Source organism: Alligator mississippiensis, chromosome 3 (genome assembly GCF_030867095.1).
Source record: "Alligator mississippiensis isolate rAllMis1 chromosome 3, rAllMis1, whole genome shotgun sequence".
NCBI lineage: Eukaryota > Metazoa > Chordata > Crocodylia > Alligatoridae > Alligator > Alligator mississippiensis.
Window position 1 is genome coordinate 126,923,578 of NC_081826.1, and position 12,473 is coordinate 126,936,050.

Consider the following 12,473-nt stretch of genomic DNA (forward strand, 5'->3'; position numbering starts at 1 on the left):
TGAAAAGACAGAGACTAAAGAGCTGGATTTGTGCACATGAACATGAAAGTGAAAACCAGATTTTGCTCCAGCATGCTTATTATATTTAACTACAAAAAAAAAAAAAATGCATCACAAGAACACAGTTCACAAATAGAGTCAACTGAAGAATGGAAGGTAGGAACTTTTCCAAATATATTTTAATCTTGTCCTGTGAGAAAAAAATATCAAATTTATTTTCCGGTGTCTTTTGAGATAAAAATATCAAATTTTAATTGATATGTGGGAAAAATATAATCAGCACAATTGTTTCTTTACCCTTCCCCCATTAATTTTTTTTTTGTTTTAGATTATCATTAAAATGTCATATTTTCAGGATTTTTGGTTGAAATTCTTTTAAAAATCCCCAAAGTTTTATTCATTAATAACTTGCCATCTATATTTTGTCTAAAGAAATGAAAAAAAAATGTCCTTTGGTCTAATAATGGCCATCTTCCAACATCCACAGTAAAGGGGAGAAAAGATAAATAAACTCTAATATTGTCTGTAATCTTCGGTCTGTACTGCCCAGATAAATGAGGATAAGCAAAGATTTCAGTACATTCACATGCAGCATATATAAGGGCTATTTATATGCATGCTCAGAGACCAGAAGCTTTACCTGTTCCAGGCCAGTGGAGTTATCCTTGATGTCCTTTGGTAGAAGAATGAACATACTCAGTTCTTTTTCTTTACCATAGGGGAGCTCAAGCACTTGAATCTCAGGTTCCTCTATGATGGCCAGATTGTATTCGTTTTTCTGAAACATCATCTGCACATTCTTGGTCTGATTCTGTAATATAAAGAACAGACAGTAAGAGAAGCAGAAAGCACAGACATTCCCCTATCCAGAATCTGCGTATTGGAAAAATCACAGTCAAACTGGGTCTAGGATCTGTTTATAGCCCAGGATGGACTTCTCCAAGGGTAGCCAGACCCTGTTGCACATTGCCTTCCTCCCTTTCAGCCACTCTCACAAAGTTAATAATCTTTTTCCCTTTTATTTTAGAGAAGGCAAATTCAACATTTTTCCTGACCCACGGGTTTGGATAGAATTTCCCTCAATCCTATCATGCATTTTTCTGACATTTCAGTAGAAATTTATCTTAAAGAACATCACAGAAAAGCATCCATTTATTAAGGAGAAGAATTAGGTGAAACACCCTGGGTACATTTATGTTCCTCATTTTGGAACTCATTAATAAGAAAGCCAGAACAGTGCCGTGCTAGAATCCTATTTTCATAGATTTGGATTTGTTCAGGCTCAATAACAGAACATGAACACAACTTCTTATCAGGTGATATGTATGTTCAGCTCACGTGACCTTTTCCCCTTACCAGGCTTTTGTATCTAAATAGAAGCCCCAGTTGCCCAGGTCCCTATAACAAAATAAGTCAGTTATCTTACACCGGAAACCCCTTGAGGATACTTCATTGTGGAGGGATGAATGTCAGAGCAACCCCTGAGTAACTTGTGGTAGCAGAATCTCTGTAGAGTTAGATAAAAGGGTTGACAGGCAGCAAGGAGAAGCTCTCAACCTCTTTTGGTAGAATAAAAGAGAGGGTTGTGTTTCCTTCACTTTAGCCCTTGCCTGTACAGTACCTTGTTTAATCTGAAAGGTTCTTCCTTGGTGTCTTCTTTCTTAAACTGCACAGTCCACATTCCTTTAAAGTAGATAGCATTGACCAGCACCAGGATAGCATCTGAACCTAGAGCGTGCTCTGCGAACAACTCTTTGATTTTACCTTTAAAAATAATCAATTCAGCTGCATTAACACACTTTGTTCAGATATACCACTAGACTTGATTTATAATAATTCAGAGTTCAGTGATGACAAGAACGATCTTGAAATGAAACTGATGCATCAACAGTAAACTATTGTAGAGCTGCAAGCCAGAAGACCTCAGAGGCCATGTCTATTTAGCTCTTTTCTGCCAAGCTTAAGACCACTGTCAAGAAGCAAACCTGCCCACTCTCCTGGGCAAGCCTAATCATTAGGCAGATCAGTAAGTTACAGTGGTCTTGAGTGCATGCCCCGGCACCACTCTGAGGCTCTCCTGGGGCAGAGTGGGTGGCTTAGAAAGGTCAGGAATCCACAGCTCAGTGCCACTCTCCTGAGAAAGAGAGCCTGAGAGTAGCATTGAGGTGTGCACTCATGATGCCTCTAGGCCACCTATTTTGCCTAACTTTCAGACTTCGCTAGCGGGCTGACCACTGGGTGGATGTACTTGTAACTCAGCAACAGTTCCTGGTTCTGTTGGGAAGCAGGATAGAAATAATCAAAGAAGTTTTGAACCTGTATTTAATTTTCTAGTGTTAACAATTAAAGGACCTTCTTTTGGAAAATCTGAAAAGACTGAGGCTTAGCGAGGCTGGAAAAACTTTACCTTCAGTTATCATATTACTAATTAGTTTTCATATGTATTAATCCAAACATTCAATATATTTCCTGTACTTACCATTTGTCTGTTTTTCCACCCAGGTGTTAATTTTTTTTCTGGTTTCTTCTAGAGCATTCCTAAAGTCAACAGCTTCCAGCTCAGCATGGTACAGTGTCTCTGTGCACTTCAAGTATTGCTGGAAAGGAGGAAAGACAGATGTGTCTCACTACAGTAACTGGGCCTATAACTTCCTGTGAGCAAGACCCTTCCCTATTGCACCAGAGCAAGAATGGAATATGGGTAAAGAGTGAGACTAAAATCTGAGGCTGTGCCAATGCAAACACCCACGTCCTGCACAGACTATTTTAAAAGAAAATCTATTTTCAAATGCAGTTTTTGAATCACTGCAAATTCTTTCTTTGTCTCCAATTATATTAACAGTTATTTTACAGTTTCAAGATGCAACTTGGAATGACTCCTTGACTGGAAAATTTGGTAAAGTCCAAAACAGGAGCCTCTTTTTATGCCCTAAATCAGGGGTTGTCAGCTGGGGGTATGTGTACCCCCTGGGGTATTTGAGACAGCCCTAAGGGGTACTCGCAGGCAGGCAGGGGTGGAGCAGCGCCACACAGCATCTCGCGCTGCTGCGCAGGTGCCACCCACCTGGCTGGATGCAGGGAGTGGGAGAAACTTGCCACATGGTGGCTGCCACTGCTCTGCATCCGGCTGCTCGCCACCTTCCCCCCCACTTGTCATCTGGCCATGTGCCGCTGCCCCCACCCCCCCGCTTGGTGTCTGGCTGTTCACCACAGCCCTGTCCCTGTCCCTCCCCTGCCGCTCCACATCTGGCCATGCAAACACTGCCCCCCAGCATCCGTCCACATGCCAACCCCCTCACCTGCTTGGTGGCCGGGGTACACAGCTCTGTGTCTGGCCGCCGGGGGTACAATGATGCAAAAAGGTTGAAAACCCCTGCCCTAAATCCATTGTTACACATCTGTCATTTTTAGTTTTTGGTTCATTCAAGAATGAATTCTAAGGGGAGACTTCCAAAGATGCAAATTCATGTTAGGTGTCCAGCTTTCAGAGGGAGCAAAGCACCTAACTGTGCCTTCTGCTTTTGACAAGTTCACCCTTCATGTGTTTTTAGGAAAGTAAATTTAGGCTGCTAGGTTTGCTTTTTGTTTGTTTGTTTGTTTTTGAGCTTGTACTACAATGAAAAAGAGAATATGGAGATGATTTTTTTTTAATGTTTCTTCCTCATAATTTAGTTTGCATTACATTCTCTTTTGTTCATGGTGTAGACTTTGCATAGGCAGTTCTGCATCCTGAAGGGGACATTCAGGCCCCTGACACAGGAGCTTTCAACCTTTTTGCATCATTGTACCCCCCCCACCCACCCCCCCCGGCCACTGGATGCAGAGCAGTGTACCCCCGGCCGCCAAACCGGGGGGGGAGGGGGGGAGGGGAGAGCAAATGGCCAGATGCCGAGTTGGGGGGGGGTCAGCCCCCCAAGCCTCCCCATAATTTGAACCCTGGATGTGATTAACCAGTTAATCATGTATTAAATAGTAACCCAGACACATGTTCAGGCAATTACTAGCACAATAAGATTCCAGTCACAATTCCTGTGACTGAGACTGACAATCAGGTCATGGTTGGTCCCAGCTCCCCAGACTGCACAGGTTCACTGGGCAATTGGCTCTCTACTTGCAGGTGCAGGGGGAGTCCAGGATCATAATCGTGGACTCCCCTTGGACTAGCCAGCATAATGATGTGATTGGAATCTAATCCCCAATCCCAATATAGTGTGACTTATTATGCACACATGCCATTAAGTGAACGTGCACCAGGGCTCAATATATACTAAAGATATACTTGAAGGTGCGCTGACTCTTATTGTAGCTGCGATGAACATGAAGATGAATCTGTTTATGTATTCCCATGCAAAGGCCCCATTTTAGTTCTCTATAATTTTGTCAATATTCTTATCTTTTGGGGTGATCTTGTTCTCTTTGTGTCATGGTCCTTCTTTACCAGGTGTTCATGTTTCAGCAAAGCTGGGCTAGCTGCTTTTGAGTATTAAAGCAATGAAAGGAATATACCTTTGTGATTAAAAAAATCATTTTTTTTTATCCTTTTGAGCAAGATTGTGGCCTTACTGATTTGTGGTAGAAACCTAATTATTAGCAAACAGATAAGTACTGGGTCAGACATATGCCCTTCTCAGTTCATTGACGATACAGTGAGATCTGCCAGAATTAAAAATATTTTCAAAGTGGGCTCGGCATCTAAAGTGTCCTGTTTCTAATGGACAACCGTTTCTTTTTATTGATGATCTTCCAAAGGTCTGCTAGTTCTGCGAGTACAACTTCAGTACGCGTTGTGTGTTGTGGGAGTTCTCATTAAACACACTCTGCATGGAATGCCAGGTAGTCATGACTGCAAGTTGCCCTGTGTGGAGTCCAGCTGATTTTGTAGGAGTGAAATAAAAATAAATATGGAAGATCTACCCCATTCACCTCTTGCAGGAATAATCCTACAGGAAGAATATTCTAGAATCACTTCATGAAAGATTCCTCATAGGCTAAGCACAGATGTTCAGGAGGGTTAAGGGAGAGGTTAGATTGCGTTAAAAATGGCCACCCAAACTAAATTAGTTTGCCCAGGTATGGACTTTTACACTTAAATTGACGTAACTAGAAATCTAAGTGCAAACTGTACAGAAGTTCATCGCACATAGATTCGTCTAAAAATGGTGGAACCCACTCTAAGATAGATCTGGACTAACGTACACTCAAATCAAATTGATCTAGCTTAGACTGGTGAATCAAACTTCTGTACAGTTTCCAGTGCAGCTCCAAGGCTGGGAGAGCCCAGCCACTGGCCCAGTCTCAGGACTGTGTTTTTTCTACCCATGTCTATGGCATGGGGCTATTTTAGACCCCTGGCCCCTCACCGCTGCCCTCCCCCCCACACAGATGAGCCAGCCTTCTCCACCCCCCCACCGCCCCAAACCCACCATTCTGCAAGCCACTCAGTGCCAGTTTTATCAGTGTTCGCTGATGCCAGGATCTGAAGGAGTAAGTCCCAGTGTGGGGCGGGGTGGAAGTGTAGATTTTCTTAGAGGGCAGGGGGACTAAAAATAGACCCTGGTTCCCCCCAACCCCCTCCATGACCCTGTGAGCCACCCTGCCAAACCCTCTCAGACCCCACCAAGCCCCGCATCTAACCACCTCCTAACTTCCCTGAACAGTTGTACTTAGCCCCAGATGTGTACATTATGGCTAAGGTTACTGTTTTGACATTTCCTGAGCACTTAATTTTACAATCTTAGAATTCCTTATATTTTTTGTTATTAGGAATTATTTATTAATATAGGTGTTTTCTGTACAAGGCCTCTTATTAAAGGTGAAGTTCATATACGAACTGGGAAGCTGAGTATGTCAGAAAATATAATAGCAACATATCTCCACCACCCCAACAATAACTACACCCCACAACAGAACCATCACCATTGCTGGATCCTACACCTGTACCTGTAGAAATGTAATATATCTCATCCAGTGCACCAAATGCTCTGATGGAAAATATGTAGGAGAGACCAAACAACAACTGTGCACCAGAATGAATGCACACTGGAAATCTACCAAAGGCAAGAATACCCAACTACCAGTGGGGGCACACTTCTTACAGGACAATTACTCCCTCTCCAATCTCTCAGTTCTCATCCTCAAAAGGGAACTTACAATACACCTTCTGTAGATGAGCCTACAAACTTCACTTCATTACCCTACTAGATACTAAAAATCAAGGACTTAATATAGACATTGGCTTTATGACACATTACAACCTCCCTGACATATGATTTACATGATGCCTGCCTGACCTAACCTCTTACGTTCTTTTTCCCCCCAACTTTTTCTCCCCTCCCCTTCCCCTATTTTCTGCCCTTTTTCTTCCTGGTTCCCTACCATTTCCTTTTTATTGCTAGCCTCTTTTTTTTTACCTTGTTTATTACCTCTGTAGTGTTTTCCCTTTGGCCCTTTTCTGTCCCCTGTTCTCTTCCCCCCCTTACCTTTTGTTTTCCTACTAATACCCCAGTGGCAACGTGTAGGGGGTGCATGGGGGTGCACATGCACCTCCTGAGAGCACCGGTGCACCCCCTAATGTCCATGCTTGCTGCTTAGGCTATGGGCAGGGGGGACAAATGGGAACACCGATGCCCCCCCTGCAAGCGCTGGCCAATCACTACACTCACTGCAGCCACTTTCGGGAGTGGCTACAGCCGCTTTAGGGAGCAGCTTCAGCGATCAACTGGTGCTTGCTCCCAGAAGCGGCCACAGCCACTCCTGGAAGTGGCTGCAGGGAGCACAGAGATCAGCTGTTGCTGGATCACCCGGAGGGACTCCCCCACCTCCAGTCACTGGGACTGGTTTCAGGGGGGGCACATGCCCCCACTGACTACGGCGGCGCCAATCTCCCATGTTAAATTTTCACTAACATCCTGTCACCCTTTTAGCTTCACCCATTCCTGCTTTCCTGATCTCCAACTATTCCTTTTTTCACAGACTGCCTCTTTTTTACCTTATATTTTATTTCTGTTGTCTCCCTCCTGCTTTTTCCACCCCCTGCTCTCTTCCCCCCTCCCCTCCCTGCTTTTTCTTTTGTCTTCCTTATCTCTACCTATTTACATTTTCACTGACATCCCTCCACACTTTTAGGTTCTCTCATTCCTTGGAGTCTCAGACCAGCAGAGACTCCTTATGCCTGAAGAAGGGCGACTGTGCCTGAAAGCTTCCTAAGAACTTTTTTCCAATTACTCAGTTGGTCTAATGAAAGATATCACATTTACCCAAAGAAACTTGCCAAAAAATATATATGTTTATGTACATATATATGTATAGGTTTTTTTTTTTAAAGCAAAAGACAGTTTTTAATTAAACATTTTTTTAAATATTTGAGTCTGGTAAATATGTCAATGTAAAATTATCTAAAATAACAATTTTACTTTTAAATAATTTATGTCTATGTTACTTTTATATGGTTTCATGAGCTGTTAATGATAGTAATGCCTATGCTACAATATGAGAATAAAGTAGTTGATAATTGTCAACCAGACATATCAGTACTAGTAGTGCAAACTATAAGGACAAATGTGACATGAAATAGTATATTATAAACAATAATACACAAAATTGGAATAAACATGACATTTAAAAATTCCAAAATATACCTATGAAAACCAGCTTTTATAGTATTTTTATGTTGTGGTAATATAAAAAAAATAACTGCCGTTCATTCAGAACTGGAATGAAAGCTAAATTAAAAATACTGATATTTCCTGCAAAAAGGGGAAATCTGAAGTTTAATCAGTTCTGCTAGCCATTGTGAACAAGCATCTATCAACACACTTGCTTTTTTTCCCCCCTATCACTACATGGGAGAGTAGAAACAAAATTTGACTACTGTATAGGACATTGTTATGGAAAATGACCTCAGTATGCCATCTTGGACACATTGCATTATGTTCCAGGATACACAGTAGTTATGCTAAATTAACCGTTTCAGCTTACCTGAAGGAAGTTAAAATCCTTTGCTCCATACAGCCTGTTGGCAATTCTTAGAGAATAATCGTCGGTGGGCTTGTTGATTGCTGATAGGAGTGCCTGGAATTGCGAGTGGACTCCTCCATCTTCACACTGCAAATAACAAAATAATCGTTTCTTTAGCCTTTCAACCATGAAGCTGTATCTGATGTAGGATAGTGACCTCCCCACCAATATATACTCATGACACTCCAAAGTCAAATGTAATAGACTAGGGCGTTTATTTTAGGCCTCAACATGAGGGCCCTTACTTTAGCTGTCATGCAAAGACCAATTTTCCTTTGTTAAACTGTTCAGTGCCTGGATTCTTCTTTCTCTGGTTCTCCCTCTTGGCAATTAGAGGTACAGAAGAAGGAAACAGAATAAAAGCTCACTGGGACCTGAAACATTTTCAGCCCCCACCCTCCAAAAAAAAAAAAAAAAAAAAAAAAGGACTGTATCCTCATTCACAGTCTCTTTCATTTTCAGGTTGCCATGGTCCAGCTCAACACTTGCAAGCATTGAAACAGAGGGTTATTTGTTAAAAAAAGATGTCATTCATATAATAAAAATGGGCCTTATTTAGTGTAAATATATGAGATGAGAGGTTGGGAAGACAGGATACTCAGATCTATGCCATTCTCTGGGGAAGTGCTGATACAAAGGGAAAAGGACAAACCTGATGTACCTGGTGCCTTACCTCAGAGCTACCATCGTTTGTACTTCCTCCAGAAGAACTCAAAACTTCATCAAAATGAAGCACCTGAAACAAAAATGCTGGGTGATTGCAGCTATAACTGTCATCAAAACAGAATTTTGAGGCTGGACTGGAGTGTCCCCCGGCACACTGTAAAACCCTTTAGACATGCCAGGTAGGGAAGCTTATGTACTTCATTTAATTGGTGATGCATTTGAATGGACAGCAGAGTTTCCTAAAGAGCTTTTGTTTGGGGCCAAGGTCTGACACACCTTGGTTAGCCAGTAGGGAAGGGAAGGATGCCGTGGAGGGAACCCATCAATAACAACTCAGCCAATTCTGCCATGCAGCAAGCTTCCAGTGGTGGAGGCAACCCATGCAGAGCCTAGCACCACTCCTAAAATAGCAAGTTTACTGTGTAGACGTAGCCTGAAAGGCATAAGTTCCTTCCTGAGGGCTCCCTTGATTTGCTGGATTATCGTTTCCTACATGCGGGAAGCATGGGGTCAAAAGCTTCAAATAAGCTTATATTGTAGGCTTACAATGTAGGCTTATAAATCTGACCATTATTATTCAAAGCCTGTGCATTGTTAACAACATTTTTGGAGTCCCCTGTATTCTGACACTGCACTGACAGGCAGTATTGACAGTAGCAGAGTGAGGAAAGCCTACCTTTTCCATCTGTTTCGCCGTGTTGCCTCTAGCACCCAAGAGGACCATGGCCATGGCTGAAGAGATGCTCAGAGGGGAGAAGAAGATGTTTTCATTTCTTTCTGTTTTCTTCACTTCTTTGAAAAAGTCAAGGCAGAATTCAGCATTTGCTTCGCTGAGTGAGGCCATGGTGAAGACGGTGAAGCCTGGGACAAGAGAATTAAAGTGTGAGACTCATGATTGTCTCCTAGTTCGTGCCTTTTCCTTTTTAGACAGAAGAAGCCTTTTCCCACCTCTCGCTGATGAAATGCTAACTGGCAGCTTTCTGTGACCTGAGGAAGAGCACATGGTGCCTGAAAGTGTGTCGCACAACTCATCCAACTAACACGGTTGGTCCAATAGAAGATATCATGAAAAACGCTCATCTCTCATAAACCTCTTCATTTTTTCATAAACTGCAAATTATATCCTCCCCATGGCCAACCACCTGAATGCAGATGTGAATGAGTTCTCAGTAACAGTTTTCTGCAGTTCACTGTGTGTTCAGATTAAGCAATCGCAGTAGCTTTCTTAGTTGCTTTTATTGCTTGGATTTTCTAGCCCCAAAGCCTGCAGGATCCTTATGGTATACTAATTATAATCTGAATAAAGTGATCCAAAGGTTTACATATGTCAAGAGTCTGAATCTGTAGTATATTGACGCTATCCATTTTACATTCAATGCAGAGGGCCATTACCTTCCCTTTATGTCTTAATGACATACCAAATTCTCTGCAGGTAATGACACCAGTGGAATTAATATCAGTGAAGAACGTCATCTTCCTTTCCTTAATGAATAGAATCTCTTTAGGAATGCATGTATCTTAGATCTCTCCTTGCAGGTACTGTGCACATAACATTCTTAATGAAGAAGATGGGGCAGAGTGGCATGTTGTAGACTAACTCAACTCAATAAGGAATTTTTTTGCCTAACACATATGTGTTAGGCAAAAAAAGCCCTCTAAAAATGGGGACAAATCCTGACTTGTTGAAAACACACCATCTTGGTGCACTTCACACTGAGAATAATAAGCAAATTTTCTATGTTTATTATCTTTAGGCAAACAGCTATTAAATAGGGTATTTTTTTGCCAGGGAAATAGCAAGCACTGCTACATGTTTTGTCTGGGGAGAGATTAATTCCCTCTTTTCTTTTGCTCATTAACTGCTGTTTGGAAACTCACTGAGAAAGGTCTGTCTCCTTTCTGTAATGTAGTGCGTGCTTTGTACCACTAAATGCAGGCATCACTTAACTCTTTTCATAGGAAGAATCCAAGCCATCCTTTTCCTCACGTCCACTACCCCATTCTCAGTTTATCTGCAACCAGTGATATTTTAACTAATTTGAAGCTAAAGTGCTAATGTAGAGGAACTTTAGGCACCAACTTTAGGCACAGATTAGACTAAAGCAAGAGTCGCTGCTTAAGTAGTACCTATTCCAGGGTACCTTTAATAGGCATTGTCACAAAGGTACCACGTGTCCCTTCATACCTCCTTACTATTGAAGGGATAGTTACTTACTGCTGGTCCTTATCAGCATTAAACTTCTACCAATCATATTGACTCAGCAATTCTGTCCATCAGTTATACATCAGTGGAGCCAATGCTTTTCCCATTCCCTGGTGTTTGCAATTCCCCTCCTTCAAGGAGAACACTCAGAAGGCAAGTAGCTTCACTTACACCTGTGCACATGGATCAAGATCCTGGTGTCCCCTTGAGAAGCAGGAAGGGAAGTCCTCATTCAATTAATCTTCTGCATGATATCAAAGAGCTTTTTTATATTGAATACAGGAGCACTTCCAGTGCAGATACTTAGATAAAAACTTATTCCTGCCAGTATGCTCACAATTCTGTTTTCCACAAAGATACTTGTAATGAAAATTTGCCCAGCCAAATGCCTTGAAATGCATGGAGTTGGGAACACCTGCAGAAAAGCTGCTGGTTTTAGTCACAAAAATATTCAGAAATGTTTTCTGCTGTATACCTGCACTGTACTTGCAAATGGTTTTGGATTTTCTTCTATCTGACCCTTAAAATACTGTCTCCAGAACTGGCAAATGAGAAAACTACGGCATGAAAAATACTGCCTTGCATCCACCAAAAGTTTCAGGCAAATATGTTTCTATCCAGCAGTATCTATGCTGTTGAATTCCCCACAAGAAACAACTCCTTCAGTCAATACAATACAATGCAAAGGTACCAGGTAGTTCACCGCTAAGGTCACTGCAATGATATGAATAGTAAGAAGGACATTAACGATAAAGCACTAGAAATATTTACCTTCTCTGTTTGGACGTGGTGCTAAAGGCTGGTTGGGAGGTTTGGTGCAGTGTCCGGTGGAGTGCTGAAATTTAAAGCCATGGCCACTCCCAAATGTGCAATTTTCATCCACAATGATTCATCATTTTCTCTACCACAAGTAATTAATATAATAATTGTGAATTCAGAGCAGTGACACATAAATAAAATCTCAGCCAACTTTTCATGTCTTCTAGCAAAGGAAGGGAGCTACAATCAAATATTCATTTCCACCTGAAAGAAGCAAATCTCTGCTACTGTTTTTACATCGAGGATCAAGTTACTAGAAGTGAAGGAGGCTACAGATTATTTCTTTGGGAATAAATCCTGAGTAATCTGATTGCAAACATAAATAAATAGTGGCATAATTTATACCTAAGCTAGTTCTCAATTGCATCAGAACATGCCTTTGTAAGAAGACAAGGGCAAGAGAGAGGCATGCAAAACAAGAAAATGGTATTGGGAAATCGTAACATTTAGTAAGGGATTTGTGTTCCAAATGTGGCAACTACCTTGCAAGGCACTTAGCTGTGTGTCACCAAGAACTTCTGTAAGCATGTTTCTGCTGAAAATGTAGAAATCCTGTGGCTAAGAGGCCCCTCTTTGGTACAAAGAGCCATAGTATAGATCTGCCACAACATCATACACCTGTTTGTTTTTATAAGCCTAAAACACTTTTCTCCCGTGATTATCACAAACCTTGGTTGAACTGAGCTCATGGAGGTTTTTTTCAAAAGACAATGTTGTACTGACTTAGGCTGCCTCTGTACTGCATTGAAAAATTATTTTCAGTTACTCT

The 12,473-nt window shown here is 41.6% G+C and overlaps 1 protein-coding gene across 1 annotated transcript in view; it reads right to left on the minus strand.

Annotated features, from left to right (window-relative positions):
* Positions 1 to 11,752, minus strand: part of LOC102565914 (uncharacterized) — a 35,219-nt gene extending 23,467 nt beyond the window's left edge. Inside the window, exons 1-7 of the mRNA XM_059723524.1 lie at positions 11,657 to 11,752; positions 9,359 to 9,543; positions 8,690 to 8,752; positions 7,978 to 8,103; positions 2,480 to 2,597; positions 1,622 to 1,764; positions 641 to 811 (exon numbers count right to left, since the gene is read on the minus strand). Of these exons, the coding sequence (XP_059579507.1) occupies positions 641 to 811; positions 1,622 to 1,764; positions 2,480 to 2,597; positions 7,978 to 8,103; positions 8,690 to 8,752; positions 9,359 to 9,526 (789 nt within the window). The 5' untranslated portion in view covers positions 9,527 to 9,543; positions 11,657 to 11,752. The remainder of the gene's footprint in view (positions 1 to 640; positions 812 to 1,621; positions 1,765 to 2,479; positions 2,598 to 7,977; positions 8,104 to 8,689; positions 8,753 to 9,358; positions 9,544 to 11,656) is intronic.
* Between the last annotated feature and the right edge of the window lie 721 nt (positions 11,753 to 12,473).